Source organism: Callorhinus ursinus, unplaced genomic scaffold (genome assembly GCF_003265705.2).
Source record: "Callorhinus ursinus isolate GAN/ISIS: 27379988/994484 unplaced genomic scaffold, GSC_fseal_2.0 scaffold8, whole genome shotgun sequence".
In the NCBI taxonomy this organism is placed as follows: domain Eukaryota; kingdom Metazoa; phylum Chordata; class Mammalia; order Carnivora; family Otariidae; genus Callorhinus; species Callorhinus ursinus.
This window is the reverse complement of record NW_027397070.1, coordinates 61,403,673-61,419,475: the sequence shown is the minus strand read 5'-3', so window position 1 is coordinate 61,419,475 and position 15,803 is coordinate 61,403,673. Positions and strand designations below refer to the sequence as shown.

The following is a 15,803-nucleotide window of genomic DNA, read 5'->3' as shown; positions in this document are numbered from 1 at the left end:
TCAAGTCCCGCATTGGGCTCCCTGCTCCTTGGGAGCCTGCTTCTCCCTTTGCCTCTCTCTCTCTCTCTCTGTCTCTCATGAATAAATAAATAAAATCTTTAAAAAAAAAAAAAAACATTTGTGTATCTGTTGTGTGCTAGGTGTTAGAGATACAAAAAGATTGATGGCCTGAAAGAAGAGCTATACTGGACTGGTGAATTTATGTTACTCAGGGTGAATGTTTCATTAATTGGCTAATGCAAAAATAGTAAGCTTTGTTTCCTGTGTCCAGGAGGAAAATTGATACTCTAATGGTGAAAGTGACAGAGCCAGACTTAAACACTGATGACTATGTCACCACGAACAGCCTAACTTCCGTGTAGAGCTAATGTTTTCCTTGGTACAGAATTGTTGACCTTGACAAATAGTAATGGAAGTATTTATTTGAGAACCCAGATTTCTGTGTTGAATAATGCGGAAGAGGTTTGCAGGCAGAAATAGCTGGTATTTACACTTAACCACTCAGCTGAAGTGGTGTTAGGTGACTTCATGCTCACACCAAACTTAGGAGCTTTCCACTCTTGTTATCCCTACCGTGGAGACCAGCACATTGAAGCACTTGCCTGTTTTCCTCCAGCCGGTAGTTGGTGAGCCAGGATTTGAACAGAAGCACTGATTCTAGGACTGCCTCTCTTAGCTCAACTATATATCGCTCCCGCCAAGGAGATACTCTCCAGCATCACCAGATCATGGCTTCCTCCGATTATGCTTAACTTGCCACTTTCAACAACAATTCTAGGAAGGCTCAGAAAGTTTTTTCTTTGAAAAATAATACATTATTCAGGACCAGAGATCTGATCTTACATCTTCCACAGTTTGGTGCCCATTAAAAATGCACTGAATATATACCTGCTGATTGATTGGAATTTTAATTTTTTGGTGATTGGGAGATTGATAACCACTTTGAATAGTTTTTCATGATCTGGCAAGTTAGAAATGGCAAACCCTTTGCCAAACGCTGCTCGGTTTTGTGAGAGTAAGCTCTACAAGTGTGTAACACTGAGGGAAGTTTTGCCACCATTAGGTATTTTCATAAGTATGATCACATTGTGGGTACAAAACTGTAATAGAAAAATTTTATCCATAGTTTCCTTGTTTTGCGAACAGTAAGTAATGTCCTTTTTAATCTATTTTTTTAAATGCCAAGAACAGGAGCATTTTTTTTTTTAAGCCAGCAAAGACTTTATTTTAACTTTTCCCTTCTCTGTATCTCCTTCATTTCATTGTTTGCCTCAAGTTTTCTTTGACCTTTTCCTTATTATTTACTGCCTCATCACTTTCACTAGCTCACTTCTTACTGACTTTCTTCTTTGGCTGGCTGTCATTCAGCATAGTAATTCTGCTCTTAGCCCACACATTTGTTCCTTGTAGTAATCCTTTTTCTTCTCAGTTGGGTAGCACCTACTGTCACGTCTACAATTAGAAAAAATAATGATTCTCATATTGGAAATTTTTATTGTAGTTTGTGTATTCTTAAAAATAATTCAAGTGACTACATTTAAGTGTTTCGGAAGTGTACTTTTTTGGTGTTTATTTTGCTGACATTTTCTTTAGTACAGCTGTTTAGGAATTTAATTTGTTTTCAATTTGAATTATTTTTTGAATGCCCTGATTTTGAAGGATCAAGGATGTAGGTGTGACTTGGATTTTTAGAATCCATGGAAAGTGAGTACCTCATATTTACAGAATTCATGACATTTATCCTAACCATCTTTTAGATCATATCTTTGTGTGTCAATAAAAAGCAGTGTTTTCAAAACTTCTAACTGTAGCTCTTTATTTCTGAATTTTTGAAATATCCCTAAAACCTTATTCTTAATTATCAAATGGCACTTTTTTGATACCCAGGTTTGCCATGCAGAACTTCAATTGGGGACTTGTTTTCAAGCCGTAAATAGCAGAATTCAGTTACAAATTCTCGAGGCACAATACCTCCCAAGCTCTTCAACACCTCTCACTTTGAGTAAGTATATCCATGGTTCAAAGTGGAATCTTCAGAAAATATTACTAAAAGGTAGTTTTTCCTACATTTCTTAATAGTGGACATTAAAATCTTAGATAGTTTTGGGTGCCTGGGTGGCTCAGTTGGTTAAGTGACTGCCTTCGGCTCAGGTCATGATCCTGGAGTCCCAGGATCGAGTCCCGCATCGGGCTCCCTGCTCAGCGGGGAGTCTGCTTCTCCCTCTGACCCTCCCCCGTCTCATGCTCTCTCTCATTCTTTCTCTTTCAAATAAATAAAATCTTTAAAAAATAAATAAATAAAATCTTAGATACTTTTATTATTTAACTTAAATACTTACCTTTTAACTTAAAATTACTTTATTAGATTTCAAATTTTAGCCATTTTGCCTACTTTAATCCATGGTCGCTTGGTTTTTTTGTTTTGTTTTGTTTTTAAAGATTTTATTTTTTGACAGAGAGAGACAGCAAGAGAGGGAACACAAGCAGGGGGAGTGGGAGAGGGAGAAGCAGGCTTCCCGCCCAGCAGGGAGCCTGATGCGGGGCTTGATCCCAGGACCCTGAGATCATGACCTGAGCCAAAGGCAGATGCTTAACAACTGAGCCACCCAGGCACCCCTTGTTTTGTTTTTTTATTAACATGTATTATTTGTTTCAGGGGTATAGGTCTGTGGTTCATCAGTCTTACACAATTCACAGCGCTCACCATAGCACATACCCTCCCCAGTGTCCATCACCCAGCCACCCCATCCCTCCCACCCCCGCTCCACTCCAGCAACCCTCAGTTTCTGAGATTAAGAGTCTCTCTCTTTTTTTTTTTAGTAGAATCTTTTTTATTCAGAAAAAAAAAAAAAAAACCCCAAAAAAGTTTTCCAACCACACACAGGAGGGGTTTGGGTAGGGGGAGGTGTCTGTCCATCCAGCCCCAGCCCCCAGCCCATGTGGTTTTGGCAGCAATAACGGGTGTGGGGTAATGGCCCAAAAAATAAAAATGGTGTATGTGTGTGTCTGGGAAGGAGAGGGGTGCAAAAGCCGTGGGGAGTGGTGGGGAGGGACGGAGGAGGTCAGTACTGGGAACGCCGCAGGTGGGAGGCCATTTCATAGCATTTCTTGTTGATCATACCACCATGGACACCTTCTTTGCCCATCAGCAGGACTAGCGTCTTGGCAGTCATGGTGACACTGATGTTGAAAGTGGGGGCTCCCCCGGTGCTCTTGGTACGAAGATCCATGGTAAATTCCCCATCGTGCAGCAGTGAGTCCCGGATAACAGAACATTTCTGGCCCCCAAGTGTCAGCCCATTCACGAAAAAACTTGACCGGTCTTTGCCAACCAGGACACCAACCTCAGCTGGCGTGATGTTGACGAAGGTTTTCCCGGGGACGGCGGCCCAGACGGAGGGCTAGTCCTTATAGCCCACGATGGCCGCGTCCTGACAGGTCCCGTCCGCCATGAGGTTGTCGATGTAGGCGTTCCACCCGGCCATGGCGCTGCTTCTGGGGCTGCTCTCGGCGCTGCTGCTGGGGCCGCGGGCTGGGCTCGGGGGCCTCGGGCTGGCGGGCAGGGGGAGACGGAGAGCTCGGGGCACGTGCTGCCGTCCCGAGATTAAGAGTCTCTTATGGTTCGTCTCCCTCTCTGGTTTTGTCTTGTTTCATTTTTCCCTCCCCTCCCCTATGATCCTCTGTCTTGTTTCTCAAAGTCCTCATATCAGTGAAATCATGTGATACTTGTCTTTCTCTGATTGACTTACTTCGCTTAGCATAATACCCTCTATTTCCATCCACGTCATTGCAAATGGCAAGATTTCATTTTTTTTTTTAAGATTTTATTTATTTGAGAGAGAGAATGAGAGAGAGCATGAGAGGGAAGAGGGTCAGAGGGAGAAGCAGACTCCCTGCTGAGCAGGGAGCCCGATGTGGGACTTGATCCCGGGACTCTGGGATCATGACCTGAGCCGAAGGCAGTCGCTTAACCAACTGAGCCACCCAGGCGCCCCAAGATTTCATTTTTTTTAAATGTTTTGTTTTTTATTTATTTATTCATGAGAGTCAGAGAGAGAGGCAGAGGCAGAGGGAGAAGCAGGCTCCCTGCCTAGCAGGGAGCCCGGTGTGGGGCTTGATCCCAGGACCACAGGACCATGACCTGAGCTGAAGGCAGATGCTCAATTGTCTGAGCCACCCAGGTGCCCCAAGATTTCATTTTTGATGGCTGCATAATATTCCATTGTACACACACACACACACACACACACACACACACACACACACACACATCATCTTTATCCATTCATCTGCATGCTTGCTTGGTTTTTATCCATTTGATGCTATTCCTTATTGAACTCATTAGTTAATATAGTTTGAGTGTCCAGAGGATGGTCTGATATATTTCACCAGCCTAGATAATTTATTCTTTCTCTGGTTCACCCTTCATTGAATGTTCTGCTAACTAGAAACTTAATTAAAAAAAAAACTGAAAATATCAAACATAAACCATGAAAGCCTTTTCCCTCCCTGTGCCTTGGGGCACAAGAAGGGTTCTACTTTGCGTTGTGTAGGCTTGGTTCACATGGCTCTTCCTAGAGCTGGGGGTTTGTGGTCAGTTCTACCTGAAGGGCTAAGAGTGGGGTAAGAGTGCTCCTTTATTCTGCTACAAGAAGAGAGAATATTGGGAGTCAGACAAAAGCAATGGCTGTCCACTATAACTACAAAGACTGAAAATAAATGCAACCGAGCATTTAGTTCAGGAAGGTAGGAAAACAACAGCAAACACAAGGGAAAGTAGAGGTAAGGAATTAAAGGTAAAGTTGAAGTTGATAATTATGGAGATAACAGCAAGAGACATAATAAAACCAAAAGCTTTTTCTTGGAAAAGATCAGGGAACTAGATAGACCAAGCTCTAGTAAGCTGGATTGAGCAAAAAATAAAACATGAACAAGGAAGAGGATAACATCTCAAATTCAGAAGAGGTTCGATAATAAGATAATACCATTTAAAACTATACCAATCCATTTGAACATCTATATAAAATAACTGATTTTCGGAGAAAAAAAAAACTGTTGAAATTCGCCCCAAAAGAGGGAGCACAGCTGAATAAAATGATAACTGTGTGTAGGTAGGTAAAGAATTGCCTCTAATAAAAGCACCAGACCAAGATGATTTTCCTGGTGGAGTAACTTTCAAGGAACATTTAATTCCTATTTTATATAAGCTGTTCCAAAGCATGAGAAGCGATGGAAAAAGTAGGTTTATGAGGTGAGCATATTCTCAATATCAAAACAGAAAAGACAGTGCCTAGAAAAAATAGCTATAGACTTTTACCACTTCTGTAGATAGATGGAAAAATCATAAAATAAAAATAAGCAAACAAAATCCAACTTGGCAGGAAAAGAATAAATTACCAGGACTACATCGGGTTAGTTGTAGGAAACAAGGATGTCAGTACAGATGTGGTTTATTACATTAAGAGGTGTCTCTTTAATCAACACTGCTAATTGGGGTTACCCATGATCTGCACTTTGTAAATCTAATGGTCTGTCTAGGTCCTCGCTTTATAGCCCCCTCCTTTCTGGAAGTTCCCTCCTCCCTTCTTGCTGCCCTGGCAGTTCCAACGCTATCCCATGACGACTCAAACTAGTCAGACTGCACTCTGCCTGAGCTGGAGGCCCCGTGTGTCCGCCAGACAGGGGAGGATGCTAAGGTGGAAAGCTACATAAACCTGGATGTTAGCCGGTGCAGTTTACCATCTTTTAAGACTTGACACTCCTCCAGTTTCTTCCTGCTTTTGTTAATCTTTAATGTCTTGAACAGTGTTTTGTTTTGTTTTGTTTTTTAATATATTTTTCCCAGAGTTTATAATTGTTATCTGTGGGAAGGTTAGTTTGTACAACTATTCTGCCATTACTAAAAGCTCTCCATCTCAATTTAAAGAATAGATTTTCTCTAGCAGGCCTATGTTTAACTTCTGGAGTCTCAAGCAGAGAGTTGTACCTGCATAAAATTGGGAAATAAGTCCCTCCCAACTGTCCAAAGAGTTGGCCCCTCTCTGTTGTGTAATACTTTTCAGTGTGTACTCCCCTACTGCTGATTGTTATGTATGCCTACAATTTCCAGTCTTTAATGGCATTCAGGTTAGAGGAAGATTCAGTTCATTTGAGGTCACTGTCATTCTTTGTAAAGTGTGATTAAAATGATAAAGTTTACTAGCAGCATTTTTACTGTTACGCCAGTAGCTCATCAGGTCTTTGTAAGTGGCTTATATATTTTCACACCAAATACAATATGTAGGTATATATCTTTATATGGGATTTAAAATAAAATTTTACATATCAAATTTCTTATTTTTTAGGTTTTTTTGTGAAGGTGGGAATGTTTAGTTCAGGAGAGTTGATTTATAAGAAGAAGACACGCTTACTGAAGGCCTCCAATGGAAGAGTAAAATGGGGAGAATCTATGATTTTTCCACTTATACAGAATGAAAAAGAAATCCTCTTTCTCATTAAGCTTTATAGTCGAAGCTCTGTAAGAAGAAGACACTTTGTGGGGCAGGTTAGTAGTGAGTTTTTATCTTGAATTCTTTCCTTGAACTTCTCTATGCATTGAAACGGTTCACAAAAGGAATATAGGGTAAAACTGAAGTTGAATAGAGTAAAATTCTACAGCATCATAAAGTAAAATTTAATGTTGCCACAAAAATGAAATCCTGTCAGACTTTGCTTTCATACAAATAGTTGGAATTTCTGTGCAGTTAGGTTTCTTATCTTAAAAATAAGTCTGTTTCTGAGCTTCTCAATTACAAATACTATAAGATCAGTTTTGCAGTACCATTGACTGGTTAATGGTATTAATGCTAAGTATTTATTTTTTATTTTTTAATATAATTTTAAAATTTAAATTAAATTAATTAACATATAATGTATTATTGGTTTCAGAGGTAGAGGTCAGGGATTCATCAGTCTTATATAACACCCAGTGCTTATTACATTATGTGCCCTTCTTAATGCCCGTCACCCAGTTACCCCATACCCCTAGCTCCACCCCTCCAGTAACCCTCAGTTTGTTTCCTATGATTAAGAGTCTCTTCTGGTTTGTCTTCCTCTCAAACACTAATTATTTAAATCAAAATTTGTAAGGCTGCAGATGTCCAACTTCATTATGTTTCATATTCAATTTAGTGTTTAACTCTGTATGCTATTAACTGAATTATGTTAGATTCGAATTCCTAGAAAACATTAGTTTTGGCAGTGGTCGTGATGGTATTTAGATAGTTGATTTTGGTGTCTGGATTACTCTATTTAAAAATTCTTAGTAGTCTGTCAACATAATACTTGCTTACTTGCCAGTCCTATGGGGACTTGCTTCCGTTGTAGTTCTTTTACTCTGAGCAGATTAATGGTAGCTGTCCATTATCTTTTATCTTAATTATGATTACTTGACTTCCATTTAAATTCTAAAATATACATTATTGGTTTAAAAGCTTTTGCTTGATAACAAGATGTTATTAGCAGTCTACATGAAATCCTCAAATTATATGTGAATATTCAAAGATTGATAATAACTCTTTGACTCACTTCTTCATGCAATTTACCTAAAATATTCGTAAGAAAATTATAGTTTTATTCTTCATTTATTCCTATTTGGCAAGGAATTTGGACTCAATTCATGTAAGTAGCATACTTTTCAAGGTCTTGAGGCCTATGAAGTGCGTTCAGTTAAAAATTTTCCTATATCCTCAAGCCCCAGCTATCATGTGTGAATGGAATGGGCAATTTCCTTGACAGGTGATTTTCAAGATAACTTTTTCGGTGATTCCACTTTCTTGGTTGAGAGTCTAGTTAAGAATTACAATTCTGGAAGGGATCTTGCTGGCTCTCTGTTCCTGTGGCTTCTCTGGTATCCTCAGGAACCACCATGGTGGGGGAGCCAAATGCAGACTCAGGGTCTCCCACTCATATCAGCCAAAGAACTCTGGTGTTACCTGTTTCATATATTAGGTTCTTTGTAAGATTTTATTTAAAAGAAATGTTCTTCAGACTAGGAAATTAAGGGGAAAAAGTTTGAAAATCAGTGACCTGAATTAGAAACTGAGTCTCAGAGAAGTTAATTCCTGTTAGTGCTAAAGCTGAGGTGAGCTTTCAGGCTTCACATTCCTTGTCCCCCTTTGCCTCTGGGCAGGTGTGATGTCTTATGTCTGCATAATGCTCTGCACTTGTTCTCAAGTTCATTCATATCTATTACCTAAAGTTACGGTTTAAATTTCAGTTAAAAATCACAGCTTTATCTAATGTCCTTAAAAATGTACATTTCTGGGGCACCTGGGTGGCTCAGATGGTTGAGCGTCTGCCTTCGGCTCAGGTCGTGATCCCAGAGTCCTGGGATCGAGTCCCGCATCAGGCTCCCTGCTCCTTGGGAGCCTGCTTCTCCCTCTGTCTCTCCCTCTCTGTCTCTCATGAATAAATAAATAAAAAAAAAGTTTAAAAAAAAATGTACATTTCTTACGAGTCTAACTTAAATCATGATTAGTCTCCGTTTATCTCACAAAAATAATTTTGAATGGTTGGGATCAATTGTAAGTTGAGCTCCTAGATTTATTCAATAACGAAGGATACTAATTACTGTGTTGGGAGAAATGATTTTAGAATATCTCACATCCAGTTTTGAAGCTGGATTGGATCATATAACATTAGTCTTCAGAGTGACTAAACAGGTTAAGTGTTTTGACATATTTTTGGAAAAATGGAAAGATTGTTTAATTGAAAAATATGTGAGCCAAACTCCCACTTGTCTTTCATCAGTAAGAGGAATTAACTGAACTCAGTTGCTGTTCTCATGTTATGTTAAATGATTGTACTGTTCCTTTACAGATTTGGATAAGCGAAGATAGTAATCACGCTGGAGCAGCGAGTCAGTGGAAAGAGACAGTTACAAATCCAGAAAAGGTTGTTATCAAGTGGCACAAATTAAACCCATCTTGAAGACATCACATGTTAATTTGGTGAAGAACTTGACATTCTTTTAGAAGACTTACGAATTTGCTACCAATAAGAAGAGACAAATCAATACATTTGTCAATGTATTTATGGAGGTCATAATTATAAGTGATAATGGATCTTATGGAAAATTAAATTTGATAAAAAATGGGATGAATTATTTCGAATATCCAAAGTAAAGGGAATGTTTTTTAAAACTTGCCAAAATAGACAGTAAAATAAAGAGTAGTGTGCTGGGGCAACTAAGTAAGTTATACAATCAATGAGAATTTCAACCATAGGTAGTTATTGCTATATTATGTTTATGGGTTTTTTTTTTTAATTTACCTAGATATTAAAAATCTAGTATATCAAATCTGTTAGTACTCTTAGAATGTAGAAGACTTTACTACTGATTATTTCAGTCCTAGTCATTATTGATTAGATCTTGACTCCAGTGTTTACCTCTTGCTATATATTTTCTCTCAGAAAGCAAAAATGAATTAAACCGCTTCAAGTCTTCTGTATTTGGGGAAAATCTGTGCCCTGTTTTTCTCATTTCTTACCCATAAGGCGTCATATTGCCACTTTGTAAATTATTTATCTCCAAGAAACTTCAATTATAGAACACTGTATTTTGGCAAGAATAAATGAAAACACCAGAAGGTTGAAGTTAAATTGGAAACCTAGTGTATACACATTTTGCTATATGTTTTCCTCTCTCACATATTTTACCCTTTGTTTTAATTGGATTTGGAATAAGATTATCATCCATATGGTCCATCCTAATTAGCAGAATTAAATGAACTTAATTAGCAAGTTCAATATTTTAAGATAATCATTTCCTTCTTTTTAGTTTTTTAAAATATAAACTATTTGTTCTATAATCCACGACATTATTTTCCCATGATTTTAAAGAAATCATATTGTAGTAAATTCTTTCTTTCTTTCTTTTTTTTTTTTTTTGTGGGGAGGGGCAGAGGGACAGTCCTGGAGAGAGAGAATCTTAAGCGGGCTCCACGCCCAGTGCAGAACCCAATGTGGGGCTCGATCTCACAACCCTGAGATCATGACCTGAGCTGAAATCAAGAGTCGGACGCTTAACCAACTGAGCCACCCAGGTGCCCCGCAAATATTTTCTGTTGCAGTTTCTCTCAGGTACTCATTAGAAGTCAGTATGTGGGCATAATGTCAGGTTAGTTGGCTACACAAGCTATGGCCAAAAAGAACAGCTGTTTGGAGAAACAGAGAATGCCACCTTTGATCTTGGAAAATCTGACTTTAGTTTTGCTAATGAATGGACCAAGTGCTCTGTGATCATGGTCTTCCATTTTTCTTTCTCTCTTACCTTGTTCTACAGATGCCAAGAGATAGATGGTGATATTTTAGGCCAGAAGATAACTTTGGTATAGCTTCAGCATACCCTCTTCATTCTAGTTCTTATGGTCTGCATATCTCATTAAGATTTTTTTCAAATAAACAATTCCTCTTTTCCTAGGTACCATGTGCACAAGGTACAAAATATACGTAGTTTACATGTCCTTTGCTTCCACTCCCTAGGGTTTATGTTATACAGTTGACAGGGACTCTCTAACACTGCATTTGGAAATAATTTTTTTTCTTAAATTTGTGAAAAATCGCATATTGGTCAGTACTCACATGAACTTTCAAGAGAAATCACTTTGTATGGTAGTGTTTTAAATCTTTGAGACAAATGACTTTATTTTTTAGAGCAATTTTAGGTTCACAGCAAAATTGAAGGAAGTACGAAGAGTTCCTAGATACCCCTTACCCCCACATACACACAGCCTCCCCCATCATCAGCATCTCCCACCAGCGTGATAACATTTGTTAAAATCAATGAACATACATTGACACAGCATTATCACCCGAAGTCTGTAGATTACATTAAGTTTCATTCCTGGTATTGTCCATTCTGTGAGTTTTAACAAGTGCATAATGTCGTATATCCACCACTCTAGTATCATACAGAGTAGTTTCACTGCCTTAAAAATCCTCTGTAAATGCACCTATTTTAATAGCCACCAAATAAGTGTATTGGCTTTAATAAATAACAGACATTGTTTTAAAAAAATTTAGAATTTTATTTGGGCAATTATTTTTGTGTTCTATTAAAGCTCTCAATTCCTAAATTTATTATAGGTAGTCATGTATTTAACTCAATTTTAAATTATTTAATTTTTAATATTGCAGTAGGTATATAATGTATAATTTCAGAAGAAGTGTGATTTCTTGGTTTCTTGTATGTCTTAGAATCCTAGGTAAAGGGGCGCCAGGGTGGCTCAGTCGTTAAGCGTCTGCCTTCAACTCAGGTCATGATCCCAGGACCCTGGGATTGGGATCGAGCCCTGCATCGGGCTCCCTGCTCCACGGGAAGCCTCTCCCACTCCCCCTGCTTGTGTTCCCTCTTGCTGTCTCTCTCTCTCTGTCAAATAAATAGAAATCTTTAAAAAAAGAAAAAGAAGATGTTTAAAAAAAAAATCCTAGGTAAATAAAAAAAAAATCTTTTCATTTTAAAGACTTTTCAATTAGGCTAGTATTGATACAGCTAAATTCCCAAATATTTAGTTAGTTTTACTTAAGCCTTTTTCAGGTGTAGGAGGTACCGAATGCAGATGAGGGTCGTTCCTTTGAAGCTTTACATGAAATATAAAAAGAAACACACTCTTCTGTTAATAGCTGTTCATATTATGAGAAAAACAGAAGCTGGTAATAAAAAATGAGATGGTAAGCAGAAATCACTTGTCTTTGTTTTTGCTTAAGCATTTCTTTTTCTTTTTTTTTTTTAAAGATTTTATTTATTTGACAGAGAAAGAGACAGTGAGAGAGGGAGCACAAGCAGTGGGAGTGAGAGAAGGAGAAGCAAGGCTTCCCGCTGAGCAGGGAGCCCGATGCGGGCTCGATCCCAGGACCCTGAGATCATGACCTGAGCCGAAGGCAGATGCCTAATGACTGAGCCACCCAGGTGCCCCACTCATAAACTTTCTTAACGATAGAACTCTCCCTCCTTGAAATCACATCTTTCCTTAGCTTTCATGTCATTATGCTCTGTTTGCTGTCTCTTTACCTTTCCTTTCTTCTCTGTTGGCTCATCTTTGTGCACTTTTAACATTAAGGACTTCTTGAGGACTTGGTCCTAGGCCCTCTTCTCTTCCCACTCTATGTTATTTCTTGGGGCAATCTCATCTATTCCCATGGCTTCCCATCTACTGGCCAAAGGCTGCCAAATTTTTATCCCTGCCCTAGTTTACTAATGAGCTCCACTATCATTTGGCTAATGTGGACATCTTTTCTAGAACATATACCAAACCAGACTTTGGATTTCCCATTCTACCACAGTCTGGCCTGCATTGTTTCCCCATCTTAATAAAAAGCTGTCATCCACCTGGTTAGTCATCCCAGAAACCTAGGAGCCACCTTGGAACTTCTCTCTCTCATCACCCATAATCAATCACCTTATTCAGTAGTGTGTGTGCTGTGTGTATCTTGAATCCACCCACTTCTGCATCCCCACTGTAACATCTCTAGTCAAAGACTGCATCACCTCCCACCTATAAATTCTTCACTCTCCACCCCGCCCCCCAAGTTGGTCTTCCTGCCTCCTGGTTTCCCTCTAAACCATTCTCCACCCAGCAGCCAGGGTGATACATTTTAAATACAAATAAAATGGTCACTCCTTAGTTACCATTGCTCTTGGTGCGAAATCCAAAACTTTTCAATCTACAAGGCCCTGCATTGTCTGAGCTCTGCCTTTCATTCCAGCCTCATCTTTCCCACTGACCTTTTTTCAGTTCTTGGGATGCAGTACACCTCTCCCTTCTTAAGGATTTCACACACATCATTTCATCCATGTGCAATAGTTTTCCTCTTTGTGCTTTCCTTTGCTAATCTTCCCCGACGCCCCCCCTTAGGTGCTAGCTTAAATGTGTGTTCCTCAGAGTCTTTTTTTTTTTTTTTACATCTGAGGCAGTGTTAGATTCTGTTTTCATATGTAACTCTCCTTTATTGCTTTTATCATAATTGTGATTGAATAATTAACATAATTTTCGTTCAATTCAGCACATCTTCTCCAGTGCGGTTTCCATGAGAACGGGGTTATGTTTGTTGCTGTGTTCCTGAGGCTAGCATAGTACCTGGCATGCGGGAAGTACATATCTGTTTATTCATTCACTTAGCTGATAAGGCAGTGTTTTGAGTGTTTGGGGTAGAGCAATGAATAAACAGAAAAAAAAGAATGAATGCTTTGAGTCATGTCTTATTGCACAATATGGTGGGACTTGAAGGCTAATATCACCCCGTTGAGAGAGAGAATGCTGGATTATTTACCTTATTAGTAAATTTACTTTTTAAATTCATTTGATGCATTTGTTAATTCTAGAAAATAGAAATATGATAGCCTCACACTAGGAATTCTGGCCTAGAAAAAAAAATTCTGATCAACAGTGTTTATAACATGATTCTATTCAGTAGCATTTAATCTGAAATTTTGTAGATTGCTGAGATATTAATCAGATTTTACCTCATTATTGCATAATAGCTTACTATGTATTATTACCAAGCACAAAAATTGTATTAATTTATTTAAAACATTTATTTCCTGCAGTTGTTTGATTCCTGTATAAAGTAAGAAGGATACTTAGATTGAAAATTTCCTGTATGATGTAAATAACCTATTTAAGTTATTTACCAGCCCAAACAGGATTCGAATGACTTCTGTAGAAAAGAAGAGAGCAGAAGATTGGATCGTTGACAGGTCTAACCCTGGAAGGATAGAATGAGAGATTTGGAGGGCTTCTGCGATAGAATTTTTTTTAATTTTATTTATTTATTTGACAGAGACACAGGGAGAGAGGGAACACAAGCAGGGGGAGTGGGAGAGGGAGAAGCAGGCTTCCCGCGGAGCAGGGAGCCCGATGCGGGGCTCGATCCCAGGACCGTGGGATCATGACCTGAGCTGAAGGCAGATGCTTAACGACTGAGCCACCCAGGCGCCCCTCTGCAATAGAATTTAAGGACAGGATTCAGGGAAGAGGCTGTAAGAGAAACAAGCCTAACCCCACATATGTCTCAGTGTTAAGGACAGGTCCTCAATGGATAATGAGTCTGGAGATGAGGAAGGTGGGGAGGATTGCTGAGTCATGTTTTCTTACTCGTAATGGAAAAGGAGCCCTGGGAAGGAGAACAGATTGGCAGCCAGAAGGAAGAGAGGCCTCAAGGAGGAAGGAAAGCGGGCGCCTGGGTGGCTCAGTCGTTAAGCGTCTGCCTTCGGCTCAGGTCATGATCCCAGGATCCTGGGATCGAGCCCCACGTCGGGCTCCCTGCTCAGCGGGAAGCCTGCTTCTCCCTCTCCCACTCTCCCTGCTTGTGTTCCTGCTCTCGCTGTCTCTCTCTGTCAAATAAATAAATAAAATCTTTAAAAAAAAAAAAAAAGGAGGAAGGAAAGCTTATGGAAAGCAGTTAAGGACGAAGTGGGAAGGTAAGGATGTTGTCCTATGAGGTGCCTATATGCTTCCTGATACTGTATATTCTTTCTTCTAACATAAGACACCTTGTAATTCAGATTTCCTTCAGAGGAACATACACAGAACTGTCCTTCCCCCTCCTTTCCTCAGCCCTGTTCCCTTCCCTCCTTCCTCGCTCCCTCCCTCTCCCTACTGTTTACCAAAACTCATGCTTAGTTTTTGCTTTCTTGATAGAAAATCCGAAAATTAGTTTGGCCTAAGATAGTGAAATCTTTGACTCTTATGTCTGGAAAAGACCTGAAGAGTCCTCTAGTGTAAATGCCCATCTGCCTACAACATAGGGATATTTATTCAACAAATAAATACTGGGTAGCTAACAACATTGTGCCCCTCATTTTAGGTGCTGGGAATGCATCTAATAAGTCCCCACCCCCGAGAGTTTATATTCTAGTGAATATATCAGAATGTACAGAATATTTCCAAATAAAATTTGATGGATTTTATGCAGTAAGCGAGCAAATAGAAGATCAGAAAATCTGTTCCTGGTCTTTCCTTCTGTATAACTGTTTCATATACTGATTGTCATCCTTCAGTTTCCTTCCTTGTTAGTTTACTTCAAATACTCGTTCATATATTGTGAGTTACTATCTAGGGTTTTTTTTTTTTTTTTAAAGATTTTATTTATTTATTTCAGAGAGAGAGAGAATGAGAGACAGAAAGCACGAGGGGGAAGGGGGTCAGAGGGAGAAGCAGACTCCCCGCCGAGCAGGGAGCCCGATGTGGGACTCGATCCCGGGACCCCAGGATCATGACCTGAGCCGAAGGCAGTCGCTTAACCAACTGAGCCACCCAGGCGCCCCTCTAGGGTTTTTTTTAAAGATACTATTTTCCTTAAGTTACTCTGAGCTAAAACAGAACATAGATGTCCAGTGACCATTTGAAAAGAACCACCTCAGAGTTCTTAACCCAGGCAAATACTGTGATGATTTTAAGAACAACCCACGTGCAAATAATTTTTATCTGTGCTGCTTGTGTGTTTGGGTTTTCCTGGCTTTAGAAGACAGTAGAGATGAAGTTGATTTTCTAAATGTGATTTTGTTTTTACTGAGTTAGGCAAAAAAGACAGTGGACATCTTTGTATTGTAGGAAATTCATTTTCAGAGTATCTAGAAGGGGCAAAAAGAAAATATGTTTGATTTTCTGCATTTACTTTGTGTGTGTGTGTGTTCATATTTATACACCTCAATGTAGTCAAATGTCAATCCTTTGCTAGCTTTTTTTAAAAAAAAGATTTGTTTATTTATTTTAGAGAGAGAGAGCAGGAGTGAGCCAGGGGAGGGGTAGAGGGAGAGAAGC

At 39.2% G+C, this 15,803-nt stretch overlaps 2 protein-coding genes across 4 annotated transcripts in view; one reads left to right on the top strand and one right to left on the bottom strand.

Moving 5' to 3' along the window:
* Window positions 1-13,220, top strand: part of TC2N (tandem C2 domains, nuclear) — a 56,766-nt gene extending 43,546 nt beyond the window's left edge. For all 3 annotated transcript variants that reach the window (XM_073895793.1, XM_025869460.2, XM_073895792.1), the window contains exons 10-12: window positions 1,888-2,002; window positions 6,345-6,544; window positions 8,860-13,220. In XM_073895793.1, the coding sequence (XP_073751894.1) occupies window positions 1,888-2,002; window positions 6,345-6,544; window positions 8,860-8,970 (426 nt within the window). In that variant the 3' untranslated portion in view covers window positions 8,971-13,220. The remainder of the gene's footprint in view (window positions 1-1,887; window positions 2,003-6,344; window positions 6,545-8,859) is intronic.
* Window positions 2,913-3,622, bottom strand: LOC112822090 (profilin-1-like). Its single transcript, XM_025869461.2, is given in 1 exon segment — window positions 2,913-3,622. A coding segment is annotated over 1 exon segment (423 nt). The 5' UTR covers window positions 3,486-3,622; the 3' UTR covers window positions 2,913-3,062.
* Window positions 13,221-15,803: the final 2,583 nt, after the last annotated feature.